At 39.2% G+C, this 23,573-nt stretch overlaps 1 protein-coding gene across 2 annotated transcripts in view; it reads left to right on the top strand.

The window, feature by feature from the left end:
- The window catches only part of ramp1 (receptor activity modifying protein 1), a 64,974-nt gene that overhangs the window by 38,974 nt on the left and 2,427 nt on the right, over positions 1-23,573 (top strand). The window contains exon 2 of one of the 2 annotated variants that reach the window (XM_030758386.1): positions 308-443. In XM_030758386.1, the coding sequence (XP_030614246.1) occupies positions 308-443 (136 nt within the window). Of the gene's footprint in view, positions 1-304; positions 444-23,573 lie in introns of both variants that reach the window. The other variant, XM_030758385.1, reaches the window with a different exon arrangement.

The raw sequence follows: 23,573 nt of genomic DNA, 5'->3' as shown, positions 1-23,573 counted from the left end.
GTGTCATCTCCAAAAGATGGGGAGATGAATTAGTTTGCATTGATCCAAAAAAAAAAAAAAGTGGCAGCATTTATGGACATTCTTATTCTCAAGTGATTTCCTCTGCTGTCACCCCGCTGTGGCCAGAACTCTGTGGGTTACACTTTTCAAAAGTTAGAAACAGTTATTAGACCTGCACTGAGTTATGCATTGTGCTGTGATCTAACTCCAACTGTCATTCAACCCACTACCCTTTACATTCCTTTTTCCTTCATTATTCTAATCCCACCCACCCCCTCCTTTTCTGTCCTCCCCTCTCTCTCAGCAGTGTCTCGGTGTGTGTCAGCATTGGGCTGCGGCCCTCACTACGAATACGCTATTGAGGATTTCTGCCTGGGCAAGTTCAGACTGGACATGCAAGAGCTGGATCAGAGACACTGGTGTAGCTGGGAGGACACAGTAGAGTGAGTGGGATAATCACACACACACACATGTGCACACAAAGGGAGAGAGCAGCAGCAAAGCACGAATTAAATGTTTTGTATTCACACTAACACAAAAAGGACACGATGACATTTTCATAAGGCGCTGAAAAGCAATTTCATCCTTTTTTGTAAAGTTTTATGCACTTAGAGCAATAACACATTTAAATCGCCATTATAGCATGCTTCCAAAAAGCCGAGGGGTCATTCAGTTATCTCCACAGACAATACATGACAGGTGTTTTTATTAATAATCATCCTGGGCAATGTTTATTGAAAAGATAAGGCAGCAATACATTATTACATAAAAAAAGCAGTATATTTGTTCATTCAACTTTGGTTGCCATCCAATGGCTGATTATGTACTGAGTGAGAGACAACAGAGAAAGACAGTGATTTGGAAAAAGGAGGGAGGGAATAGAGGGGATTCACAGAAACAGTCAGAACAAAAGCTGTATGCCTTTGGCATAAACAGATCTTTTGTGCGTGAGCAAATATTATCTTTGCACTCACTGCAAAACACACCAGCATCCCAGCTTTACAAATTTGCTTTTACAGTTTGAGAGTATCAATTGCAATTAAGTAATTACATAAATACCCCCCCCCCCCAAAAAAATCTGACTGTGATTTTAAAACATGTTTATATTTAAAACTATCAGCTATTTTGGAAAATGAACCAAATTAAGCAGGTCTCCAACAGGTCTGACCTCAGACATACGACATACATAAGGCTGGCTCATTACAATACTGTGTGATTCTCATGCCTTCATCCGCCTGTGCCTAAGATAACACAAACTAATTGCTGAGATCTGGCATTTTAAAAATAGAACTAGAATATAATTCAGCAAGGCCAAGAAAAAAAACCCTCAAACAATTAGACCTGTCATAATATTTGAGTAAGTGTCTCATACTGCAAATTACAGGATCCGAGCAGATTGTTAGAGATCTAAATTTGGTGAACGGATTACGCTGCTTGTGGCAGAACTCTGTTGGAAGTGTTTTCATGAAAATATAAACTAATCACATGAATATATACAGTACTGTTCAAATGCTGTCCTTCACTTCATTATATTTTCTTGTGATTTTTGTTAGTGCTCTGGATCAGTAGTTCTCCAGGGTTCTTGAGGGTCTTTCAAAGTTTTCCTACAGACATTCACTCATTTTCAGGTTTGTCCTTTTACCTGATCATTTTTAGAGCAGGCTCTGTTTGCTTGTTAAAACTCATCTATGAATCATTCAAAGCATAGAAAGACACCTAACTCAAGGGGTGAACCAGTGTTATCTACACATAACAGACAACTTAGCAAAGAACCCTTTTTAATTGTATCTTCAGGCACTTTGTTACCAGCAGCCTGTCGCAAAAACAAATCATTGTTTCCAGTTTTTTTTAGCTGAATTAACAAAAAAACAAACAAAAAAAAAAATGCTAACAGTTTGACAGGCATAAAATAGTATTTTGATTCCCAAAAAGCTATTAGCTTAAAAGTTGTCATATCTCAACATGGTGTGCAGTGTGTTGTTAAAAAATTTGAGGAAATGGAACAAGTGGAGGACAGAAGAGTGGAAGGTCTAAAGGAAAAAAATAGCTACAGCAGATGAATGGTCTCAGAAGGGGCAACTTTTACAAAATGCTGTATGTTTATATTCTGTGAAAAATGTGATAATTTAACCCTGCTCCAGCTGGGTTTTTTTTTTTTTTTTGGTCTTCCTGATATCATTTTAAAGGTATCACTGATCTTAGAAATAAACTTGGTGAAATTTTAAGACTGGATTTATCTGGATGTAAAAATTCATTGACTGTTAGGTCTTCTAAGGCTTAAGTGAGTGCATTATCCAAGATCTACGAGAGACTTAAAAATAGGCATTAAAAGATAAAGAAGCTTATCAAGCTGCTCTTCTGTTTTTTCAAAATGTTTGCTCAGCTCTACTGTGATGAAATGAGCAGAACTGGAGGTCTTTTCCTTCAAGGCTTAAAGCAGGTTTTATTTGCCAGCAATGAGTTATTGGTCAACTTATTCAAGACGTGTAGTGTATTCTCATTTAAATGATAGAAGTTATGAATGTATTTAACTGGTTTAAAGCAAGAAATATGCTTCCAAGGGAACTTCTACAAACGCAGTTTCTCAGTTGACTGACTTTGGTGTATAGCTACTGCCCACCAAACACACTGAGATAAACGTATTTTATCCAACTGAGCTACAGTAATTTCTCCTAATTTTTTTTTTTTTTTGTCTTAAACAACACAGGAAACAGAAAAATCAAGAAAAAAGAAAAGAAAGTGAATGATGGACTGAAATGTCAAAAACGGTCCAGCTGAGTAAGAAAGGTCAAATATCAGGACAGTTGCTCCCCTTCGAGGAAGTGCTGCATCTGGGCCAAGATTCCTCTGGAGATTTCTAATTCAGTTAGAATGACATTTTGTGTGTGTGTGTGTGTGTGGGGGGGGGGGGGGGGGGGGGGGGGGGGGGGTAGTTGCACAGGCACTTCCCTACTGCTCATTGCATCTTAGCTGTAAAGTAATGAGATTCCTCAGCTATCTTGTCTCACTTCTGTCCTCTGCTGTCACTTACAACTGGGTTTATACGGGACTCCCACCACATCGAATCCTTAACACTCCTTATATTCACTGCAGCATACATTATTAAATTCCTCTGCGTATTTTCCTCACAATACTTCTATTAGATGTTGGAAGCTTTAACACATAAAAAAAAAAAAGCCTCAAAGGCTGCCCAACTGACTTTGCATGGCCATCTTTTTCTGCATTAAAGCATAAATGTAATTAAATAGAGTATTTCATCTTTATTTTATCTTTACAGCTGTCTCCTCTTTCATCTTCTGGAAAAGAGGACAGCTTCTTTCCTTTTTTACCCCTCATAACTACAGTCAAATGTTTTTTCCATTTCCTTCATTCCCCTGCTCCTTCCACAATCCCTCCTTCTCCATATTTTAATGTCTTTTCTGTTACCTCCTAACATCACTTTTGCCCTCTACTGTATTATATTCCCTTGCATCTCATAGCTACTAATGCTATATTGCACGTCCCCTTTCAGTTAAGTGACATCTCTACTACATTTGGTCTCCCCAAGTCCCTCATGCAGCTATTTTTGTGTCACAGCACTACTTGTTCTATCAAAAGAGTATGCTGTAATGTCCCCCGCCAGCTCCAGAGTAATGCTCTGCACAGATCACCATATCATTACTCAGTAACACACCATAAATTAGAGACGTTTTGAGGCTGATGGAGGAAACAGGTGCATTGCACGATCAATGCATGAGTTTGACTTGCAGGTGACAGTGCTAATCATCAAGCTGCTGTAGAGCTCATCAGCAGAAAATCCAGTCGCATCTTTGCATTCCTAATCAGTCTGCAGTACGTGCGATCCAGCCGAACATCAGCTTTCCCAGTGGCAGCTGTCGTCATGTGATGATTTTAAATCAGATGACGTCCTAAGAGAAGAATTTTGAGGAAAATGTACTTAAATAAGCCAGTTTGATTCTGTGATAGTGACAGTAAGTAACAGTGACAGAGTGAACCAAAAGAAAATGCTTTGGTAGCCTTCACAAGGAAGGATGAGATAATTGAAACATCTGAGGTCCTTGGATGATGTGACCTTTATTTTTTTCCTTCCATGCAGATAAACCTTCTACATGCATTTCACAATATTCTTCCTTGTACTTGAGATAAAACTACAAGTTTTATCTTCATGCTGGCAAATCCTAAATATTCTACAGTTTTTGAATGAATGCTGTTTAGAGTTTAAGATCGTTATTCCTACCATCCATCTGCTGTGTTTCTTGGGTTAGTGAGCTAATTGTCACACATTGATGCATTACTGTGCTCAGTGTAGCGGTAGCTTAGTGTAGCCCCCAGCGTGCACACACACACTTCTTTCTTCCCACTGTGCTGGCATTTATTCTGCAACACTCTGATAATTGATTTGCCTTATTTTGCTTGAGTTGTCTAAGCTCTCACAGTGTACATCAGAGCCTGTGCTAATTTTAGACTATGTTGCATTAATGTTTGTGTGGCGTGGCAGTTTAAATGCAGACTAATTTTGCATCTGCGCACCTGGCTTGATTCAATCTGTAGCTCAAGTAAGGTTCAAAAGTCTGCTGTAGCTGCATAGAAGGTAGAAAACAATATATGTCAAAGGTGGCACGAGTTACAAAATACATTGTTGTTTATCTTTCACAAGAAGCAATAAAGTGACAAAATGTCATAAGATGTGCATAACAGTACACGGTAGTCTCAATTTGTACGATTGAAATTCACGAGGTCAAACATGAGCATATTCCCTGTGCATGCTAATTGATGTTTCAGTGTTAGCTGCAGGATGTGCAGCTCAGTGAATCAATTTAACATCCGCTGTCAAGCTTGTTTAGACACTTTCAGCATCACTGCACGGAGAGATGACAAGAGGAAAAAAAAATGTAATCATCTCATCACGACTGAAAGCTTTTAAAAAAAAAAAAAACTCTTTAAAGCCACTTTGTCCCAAAAGAATTATGTCTTGTATTAGACAGAACAAAGAATAGGAAAAGAAAACTAACCTTAATTCCTCAAAGGCAGACAGAGGAAATGACAGTGATGTTTTATTTGTACATTCAGAACTGGCAACAGGAAGCTACAAAAACAATAATATTTTTAATGTTCCCGCTACTGGAGGAAGTGTCGGGCACACAGTCAGTTTGACAGTGTGGTATTTAATTGAAATGAATCAACTTATTCTGATATATGCCCTGCTGTGATTTCATGCATTCAACTGTGAGTGTAGCTGTGTAGGAAATTCAAAATAAGAATGTTGATGAAATGAATCATTTGGCTTGCTAGCACTCAGGTATGAATGAGACACTTAGCAGATGGGGGGAAAAAATGACAGGTCTGCTATTGCAGATGGGAGGCAGATGGAAAGACAGGCCTCCAGTGGGAGACACGAATGATAACATGTCACCATCTACGCTCAGTTTTACTGTTTTCCAACACGTTGCTGGGACCGCTTTACGAGTTTAGGCACTCAGGGTGTGAATTTTAAACAGTCTGTAGATGGCATAACCAAATGCATAAAATATTTAAATCATCATGAATATTATTATGAGCGTTCTACTGATAAATGAAACTACGTGTTTGTGTGTCTACGTGTGTGTTTTCCATGGGTAATTGTTCTTTCTCTTATCAAACCTTTCACAAAATTAAATTACATAGATATGAGAGTATTTTATAATTAATCAGCACATGCCCCTGCTGGAGCTGCATGTTCAGTACATCTCCATAGAAAACACTCACAGTAGAGCAGGACCAGTCCCATTATATGAGAGGGTTAAGCAACTCTACCTATTAAAAAATGAAAACCATATCTGATTTTAATTCTGCAGCTTTGAGGTCATCTCTCTGTGCACCACTGAACTGCTTCCAGAACAGCTGCGATTTTTAGACCCCGCCATGGAAGTCACATCCTGACCACCTACATGTGAGCATCTGCAATTCCACCATGGAGCTCAACTTCTGACCCAACACTGATGTTGAGGATCATCACTGGTGATTTTCATCCAAAGACCAAACAACTGTTTTTACTGGAGGAGTCCGTAGAGTGCAATAATAAAGCTGCTGCATGAAGTTAGTAGTTTATTTTATTATTTCTTTTATTTATTATTTTTTGCCACATTCATGGCAGCACACACAGTAGATAGACTTTGCTTCCTGCAACTTTTCCTTCCTCCCCAAAATGAAGGTCAGATGTGCATTGCAGATGCAGAAATGCAATAAAGTGGTCAGCATTTGACTTCCTGGTGGGATAGCAAAAACAGCAGCTGTGGTGCAATTTGAGTACACTTTTTTTTTTTTTACAAAACAAGCTGATGTGTGATGAACAAGAAAGCAGCTCACACCAGATCACTAAAAACAAACTAAACATTTCAGCCCGGTTTTATGATCTTTTTCATATTTCACTTCCATCGTGTGTTTTTTCTCATTTAGCTCTGAAAGCTCTCACTAAAGTTTTCATTGCTGTTAGAACCCTGGAGTGTATGGAAGGTCAGAGTACCAGACTCATTCATAATACACATGACATCGGTCAAAGCCTACACAGAGGATGTGCAGCTACTTAGTCTTCACCTGTATAGGATGGGTTGTAAACTACAGATTATAGTCTGTGTTTTACATCAAACACCCATTTAGTGGCGTGTGTGCTGTCCCAACCTACAGTAAATAACTGAATCAGAATGATGTTATTATGATGTTAATAGCATAGTTACAAAAATTTCTCAAAAGTAAAACAGATTTGTTATTGCTCTGTCACACTGAGTTAAGTCCTTATATCACTGAACAAAGAACTGTTTAATGTCATAAGGCAAATGGCAATGGCTCAAAATCCTAAGACTTGAATTTGATCTTCTCAGCAGCCATAATAGAATCTGTTTTAATCCAGTGACCACAGTTGTTTTGCAATACAATTTAAGCATGCCCGTTAATCCTTATAAGAATATTTCCAGAACATTAAATGAATGCAAACATCCAAGTAAGGATTAGCTGTTCCTTTCCTCAGTCCAAAGTCAAATGATGGAACAGTTTAGTGAGGCTGTTTTTTTTTCCTTTAAGGGCCATTTGGAGGTAAATTAAGAAATGTATGCATTTTTATGCTCTAAGCATCTAACTGAGCAGAACGGTAAATGGTTTTGAGTGACAGCTGAGAAGGGAGGGTTAATTAATCACAACCTAAGGGCAGACACCATTTGTTTGTTTACGAGCCTGCTAAGGTGTGAGATAAAATAAGCACCCATGCTTGTACATAAGAAGACTGGATTAGCATATTTCTTTTTCTGGGTAGAAAACGCAGAACATGTTGTTTATGATCAACCTACAGCCTGCGGTAGAGAAAAACCATCCAGTTTTGACGTTTTCCTAATCTGTCATCTGCAGTTTTTTATCTGAGCCGGACTTTATCTAAATCAGCATATGGAAGACTATCTTTGATCTCACCCTTGTTTTTGTAAACTGTGCTTCCATGAATCCATCTGCAATTATGATATAATTTCTAAGTGCTTTCAAGTCCTTCATCTAGGAATCTAGGAATCACACTGTAGCCTCCAGGTCCTGTCAAGTAAATGAAGGTGATGAAGGTAATGTTTGGTTATAAGGAGCCCAGTACACTCTTGAACTTTACTGCTTACACAGAGCATAATTAATTATCCATCTGGACCACTTTCTGAGTTAAACTGTATCTTCATCCAAAAAAGACACTTGCCATCACGTTAACACTAGCCTGAAGGTTTAAATATATTATAGCACTTTAAAGCCAAACTGCTGCATAATTTTTTTTTTTTTTAAAGAAGAAACATTTATCCTCTTATCAACACTAAAAATCAATCAATTGTTTAATTCTGTACATCAGTGGGTTTTGCTTTGGGAGTCCAGAGTAAAATTTCAATAGCTGTAGCAGACATTACTGAGTTAGTTCAATTCTTCATTGTACTTCTGCTATGTTTAGTTAACTGGGTGATATTACCAAACCAATTATATTAAACATTGATTCCTTTTTGTTTGTTTGTTTTTAAATATAATTGAATCTATTTGAAGACAAAACTTCTACGAGCCAAGAAATGTTTTCTTTATCAAACACTGGATATGTGCCAGACCAGCCGAAGGAAACCACTACCAGCAGCAATCCTTATAAATTGTAAACATTGTAAAGAAAGAGCATTAGTGAAATAAAGTGTCACAGTGTGTATCCATGATCTGTAAATTAGAATTCTACTAAGATGTACATAAACATGGCCAGTTGGTTGGCGTGTGGTACGAATAATGCCAAGGTCACAGTATTAGTCTTTGTATTGGCAGTTGTGCAATGTCCCCATGTGAAAATATTCTAGATAATGTGCTGAAATTAAAAACAGTAATGGCTGTTCATTTGAAAAAATCCCAGTAGCCACTTGAAAATTGAAAATTCGTTGTATGGGCTATGAGTCACCTACTAATTAGAAGGTCAGTGGTTTGATTCCTGGCTCTTTGAGTCTGCATGTTGAAGCATCCTGAGTTTCTGTGTGTGTGTGTGTGTGTGTGTGTGTGTGTGTGTGTGTGTGTGTGTGTGTGTGTGTGTGTGTGTGTGTGTGTGTGTGTGTGTGTGTTAGACAAAGTGCTTAACAGCATAGACACACACGCACACAAAAAAGCTGTGTAAATGAGGCTTGTAGCAAAAAGCTCTTTGAGTGCTCAGCGGTAGTAGTGCTATATAAAGTGCTATATAAGTATCAGTCCATATAAGCGTGTCATGGTCCCTAGCTGTTTTTGTTCATGGCTCCCAGGTTTAATTTTTATCCTCACTGGTATTTTGAGCCTTTAGTTCTTGTTGTAGTTGAGTTATAGTTATTGTTTGTGGAGTCATTTATGTTTACTTTCTCCAGTGTTCCTTTGGTTCAGTGTAGTTTGTTTGTGTGCTTAGTAGTTATCCTTTGGCTTAGTTCCTGTTTTGCTTTGGTAGTTGGTTGTCTCTACTGTTTTGTTCGTTCCTCCCCTGTTGTTGGCTTGAATACTGTATTTGCCCTCATATCTCATTCTCTCCAGCTTTCTTCACTTTCTGTGATGATGATCTCATCAGGAAGTAGAGACGGCTGTGGAGAATCACGTTTAAAAATATTTATACACATGTGATTGCCCAATGTGTATAAATAGTTCTGTCCTTCCCTTATTCTTTGTCACAGTGTCTGTTAATTTTCCTTGTGTTTCCATCCATACTTCCCTCAACCTCCATTTAATTTTTTTTTTTTATTTTTTATGACAGTGACCTTATAAATTGAATTCTAGTCATGTTAAAAAGTTGAGCTTTGAGAAGTGAGAAAAAACACATTTAATGTAGAAGAAAAATAAAAAATCTCAAACCTTGAGTAAAGTATCCAAAAATGAATTAACACTAGCATAAATGTTCTAATATATCCTTCCACTTTTAAGCCATAGTGCTGTGTAACTTATAAAAGACACTGCACTACCTAGATAAAACATGTAAATGGTTGTGAATTCAAGTCCTACTAACATATAATCAGTGACAAGATATAAGAAACTGAATCCTAATTGTACAGAGAAGTTGAGTTTTGATATGTAAGAAAAAAGGCCTGCATCTTTTCCTCTAAATATATCAACAACTTGAGATAATCCACTGCCTTTAATATTTATGAGGTCTATTAGATATGCTTTTGCTTTAGTCAGTCCATCTGCCAGCCTCAGTAGCACAAGACACTGTAGGCTGTGTCTGCTCCTCTCTCCACTCCGTCTGTTGGGTTAGTCAGCTAATTGTAGCGCATTATTACATTACTGTGCTCATCGTGGAAGTAGCTTATACTAGCCCTCAACACATACAGACACACTTCTCCAACATTAGTCTACAAACACTCTGAAATCCACTTTCTTCGATTTTAGTTTTAATTAGCTGTGAAAAGGAGACTGTTAAAAATTGTCAAAGGTGAAGTCACTTAAAGAATCCCAAAAGGCCCATTTTTGGTGCTTCATTATTAACCCTTGTAACCTGGAGACATGCCTTTTTAAAAGTCATCATTACAGGTATTCATTTGCACTTTTACAGCATGATATACCACATTATACGGTGTTTAGAAATACTGTGTGAAATGGTAAAATTTATTTTTAAAAACTGTGGATTTCTTTTTCATTGAACAGTACAGTACAACAGAAACTATGAAAAGTGTGTGTGGAGTTATGTTGTGGGGGGTGAAAACAAACAAAAAAAAGATTTCAATTCTAAATTCTTCAGAGATTGATAACAGCTTTCCACACTTGGCATTCTCTTAACAGTCTTCAAGGACACATATGCTGAGCACTTGTTGGCTGCTTTTCCTTCACTTTGTGGCTGAATTAATCCAAAGTCATCTCGGTTGGATTTGGGTAAGGTGACAGTGGGCAGGTCATCGAAAGAAGCACTCTGCTCCACACATGCAGATGCCATATGTTCATCTTCTCTAAATCTCGCAAAGATGCAAACCAAAAATCATCAGAGCAAAATGCAGATTGCCAGCAGTTCTTGTCTTTCTTGGCTCATGCAGTTCTAATTCCTATCAGACTTCATCAGTAGTGTTTTCTTAGCAGCATTATGTCATAAAATGTCTGTGTCTTTAATTATTGATTTCTGAACCTCTGATCAACTTCTCCTCTGCAACATAAATGTTATCATGAAGATTTTTCTCGACTTATTGTTGTTCGCTTGCTGTACAGTGGACTGTCTGAGTTTTTGTTTTCTTCTTTTCTTAGTTTAAAGCTTCTTGCCAATATATGGATTACTAGAGCTATTTACTCCAACACTACCTCAGAATACAGTCAATGATCCCAAATGAAAGAAACTCCACCAGTCAAACTTCTTAATTGCAAACCATTCCAGGTGACCTCATTAACCCGTTCTAGGTCAGGATATTTTTATATAATTGTAAATACAATTTGTTGAAACCTGGGTCATAAGGCCATGACAAAAAGTGCACATACCGTTTGCCAGCTTTAAAGTATTTATTAAACAAACGTTAACAAATGAAATAGAAATTAATGAGCTCTGCACGTGTGGGCTCAGTGGTGTAGGGTGTGCATGTGTGTGGAGATGCATCTAAGTGCTGCAAATGGAGTAAATAAAAAAAAAAAAAAAAAAGGAAAGAAAGAAAAGGAAAAAAGAAGCAAGCAGGTTGATGCACAGCAGGAGGGAAGAAGAGAGTGGCTGCCCCATATTTATAGTCTGGGAACACAGGGCCCAAACTCTGCCCCGCCCACCAAAGAGCTCAAACATATGAAGAAAAGATTGAAAATAAGGGGCACAAATGTGTAATATGAATTAATGTATTTTTTTTAGGGGCTGGGCATGTGGTTAAACACTTAACACACATTTAGTAATTTTTTTTTTTTATTTCATATTTTTTTATGTCTTCAGTTTTTTGTGTTTTTTCACATTGTAGAAAATAATAAATACTCCTGAATGAGCTACATAGATACTGGAAAGTCAATTTTTTTTCTATATGGCCGTGGCAGCTAAGGCTACCTCTTTGTCAGGTGACAAAGTCATTATTTGAAATCAGTACCCAGCTGGACAGAAATAAAGGATTATAATTCAAACAATGATTCGCTGTTTTTCATTAATGCTAATTTCCTCCCTTTGATCTTGTATAAATTTTCATACCTCACACTCCCTGTTTAAAAATAACCGTCATCTGTGATTCTACAAGACTTTTCCGCCCGTGTTACTGTTAGAAGATATTTTGGTCAGTCAGTCGTGCATGTCTGTCAGCCGTCTGTAATAATTTAAAAACCTTATCGTGGGTTAGCTGAGCTCACATTGGTTTATGAGCAAACCCAGGCCAGATAAATCTAGAGAACTCAGTAGTGTGGAAAGCTTACTGAAGTTCCCTCTCTGTGGACCTATGTGATTAAACAGCTGATTACTTGGTGATTAGAAATGGATTGCCATGTGTTTTTACAACTCTAATGACTGGATAACGTTCAGCAGTGCCTGGGTTGCTGCATGACTGCAGCTGTTATGCAATACATTTTTAATAGCATTAGGACGATGATTTGAACACTTGGCCTTAGTAGGGATGGTTTTTCATTTGTGTTATCCTGAGATGTCATAGCTGGACACAAACACAGAGTAATGGCAGAGCAGGAAGCAGCTTGTCAGTATCATCACTGAGGTAGACTAGAATTTAGGGAGAAAACTCCAGTTATATTCTGTTAAGCTCTGAATTATTTTCCATAAAGCAGAAAATAGCAAAATTTTTTGAAGATCATTAAACCACACGACATCCACACTGTAAAAATCCTGCTGTGAGAATGATTTCAAAGATTTCTTCTTTCTGTTTTTGTCAATAAAGGGGGAAAAAAAACACATAGTATTTCATTTTCTCTGCCTTTGTTGCTGTAAAAACATCTCCTTTATAATCATCTTCCTCACTTATTATTAGCTTATGCTATATTGGCATTTGCACACAGTGTAGTCTTCGAGAACTCCTGAAATTAAATTTTGAAGCGAGTATATAGAAGCCCTTAGAGGAGCACACAACAAAAGGTGTTTTCTCCTTTAATTGAGCCGTCTTTTTGTTCTGTGCCTTCACATCAATACTGCAAACATTCACTTTGACGATTCGCTGATCCCAGTGGGTTTCAGCTGAAGCTGGAAAGGAATTAAGGATGAGAATATTTTCCTCCTGCTGCTGTGCACCGTTGCTTCTCATTTTCTCTCTTCTGTTGTTACACCATTGTTCACAGTGATGCTCTATATTTCAGATTACCAGACACAAACACACCATGTCTGTTTATATATCCCATCGATTCATTTGCAAAGTTTTTCATCTGTGTTCTAAGGACATCATAAATAATACAGCTGCCTTTACAAGTTCATTATAATGAGAAAAGCTTTGATTTACTCATTGTCGTCACCCGCTGTTACCTTATTGCTCTTGCGGCAAAAGCAGATAAGACATTAGATTGCAATGACTTGATTGGGAGTCTTTACCCTTCTTTTCATTCTGTTTTTTTTTTTTTTTTGGTGGGCAAATTGTATCATTACTGCAAATAAATTACAGCGTGGTCTCAAGTACAGGATTGTATACTGTACCTTCACTGTGAAGATTAAGTTGGTAAGTTGTGCAATCAGCTTGTTATGGTCCATAGTTTTCATATTTCATAGTGGCAGTGGGGCCTTGTGGATTTATGTGAGTGACAAGAGTGGAACATAAAGTGAAACTGTAGATCCACAGCATCAACATAGCGATGAAGTTGGGGTTGTTTGGATGGGTAAAGAAAGTGCTGGGCTTCAATGCAATAGACTGATCTCTCCCTAAAGCTGAACCATCATTACAAACCTTTGTGTGGACAACCATGAGTCTTCAGGTTGAAGGACTCATGAGCTTAGGTTTTTGATGTCACAAACAGATCTAGAAGTCAATCATATAAATCACAATTATTAATCTCAAGGGTAATACAGAAACTTCTCTGAGAATGGACTTTTTTTTTTTTTTTACTGAAGTAGGAAACTGTTGAAATAAAAATTAAAAAAAAAACAGAATTTTACAGTGTATTTTAAGGAGCTGGAACCAGACTATTGACATTTTTATGGCCAAATTATTATTCATCCAATCAGCCATCTATCTGTTTTCTTAACCACTTAATAAAATGGATGGATGGCTGGTTGCAGAGGGCTGGAGGCTGTCCCAGGGTAAGAGGCAGGATACCAGTTTATTGCAGGGCAATTATTATTAAAATTTATTTTTCTTTGTTTTAATACATGCTTGGAGGGGATAGAGTGTGTGTGTGTGTGTATGTGTGTGCTTTTTTTAAACATCTTGTACTGCCAAGGGTTTGGGCAATACAGTACATACAATGGGATCCAAAAGTCCAGACCATACTCGCCTATGCATTTGTGCAATAGCTATTCAAGCTCTTTCCATGTTCACTAGCAAATATATAATATAAATATTGGATTAACTGTTTGACTGAAAAGTCCATTTGATTTAATGATAGAATGCACTTGAGATTTGTTAATAATCCCAGCATAATCTGACAATGTTACAAAAACCTTCTTGTGATGTCAGGAAAGCCTGGGTTTCCTCAGTCTTTAAGAGCCTCCATAATGTTCAACAAGTTTTGAGGTAAAGAGGAAAATCTGACAGTCACCTTGATCTTATTTAGTTTTTAAGTAGCTCTTGCAAAGTTAGAATCCCTTTCTACAAAGATGCAAGCCAAACCAAACTGAGGCCTCTCCAAAACAACCATCTTTTCACAGTTCTTTTGCTTATTTATTTATTTTTTTTAATGAATTCTTCATCTGTGGTGAAGTTTCTATCTTTCTGTGAACAAACCTCGATGTATTGATCTTCTACCAGTGTGATCACTTTTGGTTTGCCTGAACGTGCTTTGGATACAGCAAATCCAGTTTGAGTCAGGCATGTTAGTGCCATGCACTGCCCTCCTAGAAACCCTCAACCTAGTCATGATTCAGATTTGAGAAATCAACTCTTAGCTTGGAATACCAATTTGACTTCTGACTCTTTGTGTTAGCCCTGATGTTTCCTGCTATCACAAGACTACTTATTAGGCAAAGTTGCTGGAAACTTGAGGCAAAGGCAATTCTCTAGCCTGTGAATAATGGCTGCAGATTGATTTAGCTGAAGAAGGCCATTGAGGAGTGGATTAAATCAATCTGAGTGTCAACACTACTTCAACAACTAATTGAACATTGATCTTTTTAACAAAGACATTAATATGTTCAAAGCCACAACTTACAGGTGCAGAATCCTAATTTTTTAAATATATATATATATATATATATATATATATATATATATATATATATATATATATAAAAAATTCCCCACTAGCCCGGGGGCGGTCTTTTGTCCTCCTCCAAGCTCAGGTTCTCTGCAACTGAATGATTGATTAGCACACAGATTGCGCTCCAGACTGCACAAAACTGTGTTTGGTGATATCTGTGTGAAATATAGGACTTGAAATTAACTGTCACTTAAAAAAACAAATGACTATCCTCTTTAATCCCTATAGATATACTACATATGTGTGTGCTTTAGCTAGATTTTGAATTGGACCCGAACCACAAACTGTATATGCACGCTTGCATCTTCAACAGGTTTTGTGCTTGTTTGTGGTAATTCTTTGGCTTTCTATGTGTTGAACAGCAGCAGCAGGAGGTCACTGTTTATAAATGCCTGACCTTATAGAGTGAAATGACCACATTGTAGCATTTGAGTTTGTTTGTGTGTCCAGGTCTATCAGTGATATTTCTGTGCAGTGAGAACATTTGCGCACACAAATGTTAACTCATGGACTTTCACTCAAACAGAGCTCAAAGAGCAAATTGAATCCTCAGTAGAAAACATACACAAGTGCAAACACAAATGCAAGCAAGTATATCTACACACACAAGTACACATGTCAAAAAATAAACATCATCACACACTCAAAGCTCCATCTGTTCACCTCATGATATGATGTTTGATTTGAATCTATGCACCGCGTGAGAGAGAAGAAAAGTGAAAAATAAATACAAACTGAGTGAAAACCATGTGATGGTATGTGTGTATTTTAGGTGCCAATAGCAACAGAAAACGCTGCACTATTGGAACAAAAACACACCTTTCAAACGTCACTAAATATTTATCACTTTTCCTCTCATGTAGGAAAGACATTTCACACACGCACAGTGGAAAAAGGATGCTGGCAGTTCACAAACTAACAAAGTATGGAAAAAAAACCATTTTGTCTGATGTCCTTGTAGACAGTTTGACCTGTTTCTTTCTTTCTATTTATTTATTTTTTTGTTTTGCAGGATTTTCTTCCATTTTCTTCAGGTGATTTCTCCAAGCAGTTATAGCAGGAATATTTTTGAGAATGAATATGACTGATGAAGAGGTTTTCTTTTTTGGTTGACAGCCCAGATTTTACAGTTTAAAGTGATGAAACGCCGCGGGACACCAGGTCCTCATAGATTTGTATCTGTGTGTAAAATTATAATAGCCTTTAATTTCCCTGTCCTCAGTTTCAGCTCCAATTCTTGGATGCTTCCCATCCCATCTTTTCTTCAAGGGATCTCTTATATCGTGTGAGATGTGACCGTGGCACTCGTGATAAAAACTTAGTGCAGCATGCTGTTTTTGTTTGATCTCCGAACACAACAGGAGTTACAGCGTCTTTGCTGGATGACCAACTTGTCTTCCTGAAATGGAAGAGAAACAGATGACAAACTCTCCCTTAATATAAATAATTAAAAACTTAGTAAGAAGCTGACTCTGATGAACAGAGATAAGGTTATTAATGAGTTTAATAACTTCTTTGCCCAGAGGTAACATCTGAACACTACCATAGTTTAGAGTGATGTAGATACTGTATATGAATGGTTTTTGGTTCTGGGCAGGTGGAAGCAGCCATTAGCAGATGGGTAGACTGTGATCGTAAAGGGATGGATATGATCAACAACAGCAGTCAGGTAGGCTGTGGCGTTTAAACAATGCTCGGTTGGTACTAAGGAGCCCAAAGTGTGCTGAGAAAATATTCCCCACACCACCAGGCTGAACCACTGATGCAAGGCAGGATGAATCCATGCTTTCATGTTTACACCAAACTCTGACCCTACCATCCAAATGTTGCAGCAGAAACTGAGACTCATCAGACCAGGCAACGGTTTTCCAGTCCTGTTGTTAGTGGACTGAAGAGATCAGTGGTCTTCTGCTGTCTCTGTGTGTTCAGAGATGGTCTTGTGCATACCTTGGTTGTAACGAGTGGTTATTTGAGTCAGTGTTTTCCTGTCGGCTCAAAGCAATCAGGCCATTCTCCTCTGATTTCTGGCATAAATATGACATTTTCCACCAGAGAACTGGAGATTTTCTTTTTTCTCTGTAAGATGTTTTTTGCAGTTTCAGTTTCTGAAATACTCAGACCAGCCAATCTGGCACCAGCAACAATGGCATATTCAGTCACTTAAATCACCCTGGTTCCCCATCCTCTCATCCTGTCCTCATTCTAATGCTCAGTTTGGACTTGAGCAGGTCGTCTTAACTACTGTATGTCTACCGAGTAGCTGTAATGTGATTAGCTGATTAGATATGCTTGGTAACAAGCAGTTGAACAGGTGTACCTAACAAAGTGGCCATTGAGTGTATTTGGATGATGTAGAGCTGATAAAATTAGTGGTTCTATAGCAAAGTGGTTGAGACATTCACCTGAAAAGTGAAGGATCCCCAGTTCATTCCCTGGAGGAGACACAATGTGTCAGGAAGAGCATCCAGTGTTAAAAAATCACATATGTGGAGCTCCCTGCTGTGGTGAGCAGCTGAAAGGAGCTTTCTTTAGTGGTTATAAAATTGCTCACAAGAAGTTGCTTTTCACATGACGAGGGATGTGTCATTGTTTTCATGCCGCTGCAGTGGTGTGGGCTGATGTTTCCTGTAATAGTGTAAAGGCCTAAAAACTAAACTGCACAGTGTTTCATAATATTTTCTCCAGCAGTTATTAGGTTATACCTTTTGTCACCATGATTACAATTTAAGCAGGAAAAATGTGGCATTTTCATTACAAAGTAATACCAGAGATGTGCCTTTCTGCACATTTGACTGGCTAACACATATATCATCTGGCTCAGTGATGACGAGCCAAATGATTTGAAGCCAAACTTGAGCCAGAATCAATTTTTTTTTTCTTCCCTCTGTGTCGACACACCTACTGCCGGCTGGACTGGCTTCAGACAAATGAATAAAAGAGCTGACTTTTTTTTCACGCATGGTTACAGTCGGCCTGAACACCAGCTAACAGCAGCAGGACTCCGGGGATGTTCACTACTCTGATTGTAATTTCATGGAGCAGTTTAACACAGCTAAAAATAAACTACTCCTAAATATAATATAACTCAGAGGTCATGGGGAGTGCCTTATTATACAGGGGGAAAAAATGATTTTTTTTTTTTTTTGTAACTATAACTTGGTTTCCCAAGTGACATTTTACTTTCAGACAAAAAAAGAGAGCCACATACTGAAAGCCAACAGAGAATAAAAGACTGTGAAAGGTTTCTGCAGGAAGCATCACCCCTCTATTTTACCTCCTGCTGTGAGTCTGAGAGGAGGTTTTGCTTGTGTTGTGTGCCATATTTTTTCACATTTTTTTTTTAAATAATCCATCTAGATCTGCCCCAACAACAAGTCTCCTCAGCTAATATTTAATTTTCATGACTTCCATGGTAGAGATAATGATGTTTGTTGTTCCAGTTACTGTGGATAACTCAACATGACAGCAGAGTCCCTCATAAAATATAGCCGTGCAGTGCGTCATTATTTTTTCATAAATGCCCCATCAATCTGCCTTCATACCTGTACATTTTGCCTACCCGACCCTTCAAATATCAGTCAGCAGAATAAAAGAACCAGTTCTGAGCCAGCAAGTCACTGGAGCAGCTTTTCTCTGTTTTCGTTTTATTTATTCATCATCTTGGTTTTTATTTATTTACACTGCTCTTCTGTTAACAGATCAAACTAGTTAAAGATCAAACAGCATACTCCTGTCTAATTCAGCTGAATTAGACTGAATTAGGCTGCTAATTCAGCTGCCCTCCATCACTTAAAAACTGTGAATTTGTCAGCCTGACTCTCAGTCTGCATCTTGTGCCCTTGAACCTTTTTCCGCCGTTCCCTGCATATGATTCAGGGATGGTTGGTTGGTGGATGTTTTAGGATATAAGACCATGTAAAATGCTGTATGCTCTGCTCGCTGTGCTGCGTGATGTCCCACTCCTCCTTTTTTAATTGCATTATACAGCTCACAACACATCATAGTACATATAGGGCCTTGGGGGGCAGGTGTGTCACACAGTGGTTAGTGGGTGGCACTGCTGAGGTGGCCCCACTTGTCTGTTCACTGCTGCCTGCACCTCAATTTTATTTACATTTTAGACATTGAGGGCCTTGGGGGGACAGTGTGGATGGGCGCTGTTATTCAGTGCTCATATTACATCTGTCCCTCCAATTTTAAAAGCACTGTAGTTTTCACACAACCATACACATTCTTCTCAGTACATACATTCACATCACCCCCCCAACACGCTGAGTGGGAGGAGGGGGCGGGCGGGCCTTCTCACACCCCGGTTCCATGCACCCCGCCTGGGATGGGGACTGGCTCATTGTTCGGGGCTGGGTTGGCTGCTTCCCTGGGTTGCCGCTGGCTTGGTGCTGGTACCCGCTCTCCCACATTAGGTGTCCATGTATGTTACATGTGCGTATGCATGAGTGTGTGACTGGTGCATGCGAATGTGCGTGCGTGTGTATGTGCGTGTGTGTACATGAGGGAATGACTGGTACGTGTGTGTGTGTGTGTACGTGCGTGCTTGTGAGAGTGTGTGTGTGTGGACAGCTGGGCCTGGGTTGGTGGCTTGCCAAGCCTTGGCACCGGTGGGACACGGAGGGTGGGAGTTACCCCTCCCTACCGCTCCACGCTGCTCCCCACTGGTCGTCACTGCCGCCCCTGGGGTGTGGGTGCCCGTGGGTCCCGGGATGTGTGGCCGGATGTCTCGGCATGGTTTTTGGCCTGCTCCCTTGGCGGCCGTGACCTGGGGGTGGCTTGGGCCTCTTTGGCGCGTGGGTGGGCTCTGCCGGGTGTCGGGCTGCTCTCGGGCGCTTGGGGCCTCGGGGGCCGCATGCCTGGCTCGTGCTGGGGGTGCCGGCCTGCCGGGGGGGGTGGGCTGCCCGTCGTCTCTGGCTCTCTGGACTCTAGCCCCTGGATTGTGGGGGTTCCGTCTGTAGCCTCCCTCCTTCCTCTTCTGGGGAGTGTACGCGGTTGCCATCGGGATGTGTGGCCCCAAGTCTTCTGAGCTCCTGTGCTGTGGATGGCCTGGGTCCCCTGGGTCCTTCCCTATCTGCCTCTGGATCGCGGGGGGCATGGTTGCAGTTTCTCGCCCTCATTATCGAATACATTGCATGACAAAGGCGCATACACACACATTACTACAAACAATAAACTTGTGTGTGTGTGTTTGTGTGTGTGTGTATATGTAGGTGCATATGGGTGTGTGTATGGATGTGTGTGTGTGTGTGTGTGTGTGTGTGTGTGTGAGTATATCAACCCCTTTTATTTTTTTTATTTTTTTATTTTTTTTCTATCTCCTTTCTTCCTTTTCTCCCCCCCCCCCCCCCCTTTTCTCCCCCCCACCTCTTGTTCTTGCCCCTTCCTTGTTGCCTGTCAGACTTGGCATGAATAACTAAATAAAAGATAAATAAATAAAAATAAAATTGCAAACATTAACAAGAAGAGCCTATAGGAAACATATAGAGCTGTTCTTGTCAAAGCAAATATGTTTGGTACATCAGTGCATTCGGATCATCATTCCGATTGTGAAAGATGCCAGACATGACAGGCTAAAAAAAAAAAAAAAAAAAAAAAAAAAAAAAAAAAAAAATGCTGTATACCGAAGCAGGTTACATAAACGCAAGCTATAAAATTATTGTAGTCATATTTTCCTAATCTCACACCCTTTTTGTTTTTTTTTTATAAGAGATGTGAGACTGGATCAATGATCTCTCTCACTCACAACACTTGAGATTTGACCATGCATACTTTAATTGATGCTGATGAACTAAACAACTGCCTTGTTTTATACACCAACACACCAACACCTACACAGGGCAGATCAAAGTGAAATATCGAGATGCGCCGTGCTTCATTAATGTTCCACATAAACCCCTTACTGGTGTGTAGGGAGGATAAAAAGTTGCATAACATTTGGCAAAGGAAGCAAATGCATATTTGTAGGATTCTGCTTGTGGCAGTGCTGTGGAGGGTGCAGGTTGTTGAGCTGTTTTCTTTGCCCTGGAAAAATGTGTTTTAATTTTTTTTTTTTTTTTGTTACAGAAATTAAGTGAGCATATTAACAAATTCAGTTAATACTGATGGGCATGTCTTATAAAGCTCCTGTCTTGGTTTTCTTAAACTAAAACAAATTAAAAACGTGACCACTCTCAACCTTTTCTGAATTCCCCACATTTGACTTTACAGAATGCTTTAACTTTTAAAGAACAATGCCTTCTGTGGGAGCTTAGCATATGATTACCACCAGTTCTAAAGTGGTTTTAAATAAGAGCAAGAGCGAGACATTTCATTGCTGTTTGTAATAGGAAGCCTTGCATGAAGCTGTCTTAATGCTTTGTTTAAATAAGACAATCCGTCTCTATAAACCCTCTCCTCTCCTCAAACTACTTGTGCGTTTACTTACTGAGCAAACTTGATGCTCTTGCATTGGTTAAGCCCTGTGTTGAAATCAGAAAGGTTCTACACATATTTTGGAGTTTCCATCTCAGTGTTGAATAAAACCTGTTTCGTTTAAAATGTGTGTTTCCCTCTAATTGAGGAGCACAGAGCCTTCAGCTCCGTGTCTCAGTATTTTCCATTGCACTCCTTAATTATACAGTGCAATAAAGAAAGATAATTTGGAAAAACTGAATAGGATTTATTGAGATATAGAATTCAATTAAGCTATTTGGTGATTAGACTCAGATGAAAAGCAAACGCAAGCTCGGTTAGCAGCCTGCTGATTAGTGTCGACTTAGTCTTATAGTTTGACTCACTGAATATTTTTTTAAAAACTGAGCACAGTATTTCTTGGGCTGACTGTTAGTGCAGTGAACTGAATGACAACCCATATTATTTGCTAGATAATTGCATTAAAGATGTTGAACACCTGAGACACGGTTGAAACCAGACAACGTGTTTATTTTGTTGCTATTTGGGATATTTTAACTTTGGGCTCAACTTGATTTTGGAATCAGCCTCAAGTGGCCATCTGGGGAATTGCAGATTTGAGCTCTCCTACTAGAAAAGAGAGGCTGCTTTTCAGCTGCTCCCTTATTCACAGGGGGTCACCACAGCAGGTCGTTCCATGCAGCGTTTTTTTTTATACCAGATGCAGCACCTAAGGAGTTTGTGTCCTTCCAGAACTGAACTAGGGATCTTTCACTTGTTAGGCAAATATGTAAACCACTACACTGCAGAGCATTTAGGGACATGCCTACATTGGCTTAATTTTTCAAGCAATTTGATTTTGCACACTACTCATGACTGTGCCATATTTGTCTTTGTTTTTTGGCCCATTCTGCCCATTTGGTCTTTTTTTCTTTTCAGTTGGAAAACATTTAATGTGCAGTAGAAGCATAATACTGTACAGGCAAATATATTCAAACTGCCTTGTAAAACCTGCCTTGTACTTGCACTATTAGAACGGTATGAAATGTCACAGCCTGTACGCTGAGTTTAGATAGTGCTGAAACTGAAATAGTATACCATTTCCTTTCAAAGTGCAGTGTGTATAGCAGCTAAATGGCCTCCTGACACACAGGCTGATTCACTCTTTTCTCTGTTGCATAAGGTTTTATGATCAACTGAAATGGTGCCTAACAGAAATTACACCGAGAGCTACATTTAGCAGCTTCTGTGAATTGCGTACATGCAAATACACGCACTCACAGAAGCTCCATACTGGCGGGTTTAATATGGCACTAACCTCAGTGGCACAAGGTGAACTGGTAACCACCTGCATCTCTTTGTGTTTACTGTCCCTGCTTCGACTCTGTTATACCTTCTTTCAGTAAGCGACTCATATGCACCCCTTTAAACCCCAGCGCTCATTAGACCAGCAGCAGTTCTCTTTTTCCTTTTTCTTTTTTCTCTGCACAAATGATTTGTTGGACTTCAAGGAAACAGTAGAGGAAGGAGGTACACACCCAGACAAAGTGAACTGACTACCTAAAGCAGTAGTGCTGGTGCCATGCCAAGCTGCCCTGAGCTATTTACATCTACAAACATTCCACAAAGAAAGACCTTGGTTGGGGTGCATCGCCCAAAGTGGTCTAACATTAAACTAACATATTAAAATCACAGAGTACATTTTTACTACTTGACACACTGGTCAAAAGTAGTGATCCATCCACAGGGAATTATCATCTAACCTTATAATCCCCTTCAGAGCTGTAGAGCGTTTGAGACTCCTTCTTGTTTTATGGTCTGCAACCTTACTCTTTTAGTTTAGTCTCAGAGGTCTCATTAACCAAATTTCTTGCCGCAGCAGACAGTAAAAGCCTCAGATAGAGCTGCTGCACGCTTCCCGCTCAGCATGAAATGGCAATAACAGTTAGCGACTAGTTAGTGAGCACAGTGGAACATTAAGCTTCCACATATTTCCCTCAGGAGGTGGTGAAAAGAAAGAGCTAAACAGAGAATGAAAACATATGGTGGCCTGAAATGTGACGCTCGGTGAATGCTAATGTTGCTTCACGGTTGCTAAATGTGCAAACATGAATATCAGAATTTGTTTGCCATATCAGTGAAAAAGTTACTCCACGAGATAATGCCACAGAGTTTGGCTTTTTCATAGCTCCTACGTGCCTTTAGTGAAACTTTAAAAGATCAATAAGGAAAAAGTCTGATAGCTTATTTATCACTAGCAGCACAAATAATTTGTAGATTAATTACACACACTTTTGGGGGGGGGGGTTCATCAGATAATTGCGTTAGCTTGTTGGACTTAAGGTTATCTTGTTAAAAATAAATAAATTAGCAGAGAAAATATCATGTCGCATCTGTAGCAATTCCCC

The sequence above is a fragment of the Archocentrus centrarchus genome, chromosome 21 (assembly GCF_007364275.1).
Source record: "Archocentrus centrarchus isolate MPI-CPG fArcCen1 chromosome 21, fArcCen1, whole genome shotgun sequence".
NCBI lineage: Eukaryota > Metazoa > Chordata > Actinopteri > Cichliformes > Cichlidae > Archocentrus > Archocentrus centrarchus.
This window is presented reverse-complemented; position numbering and strand designations above follow the sequence as displayed.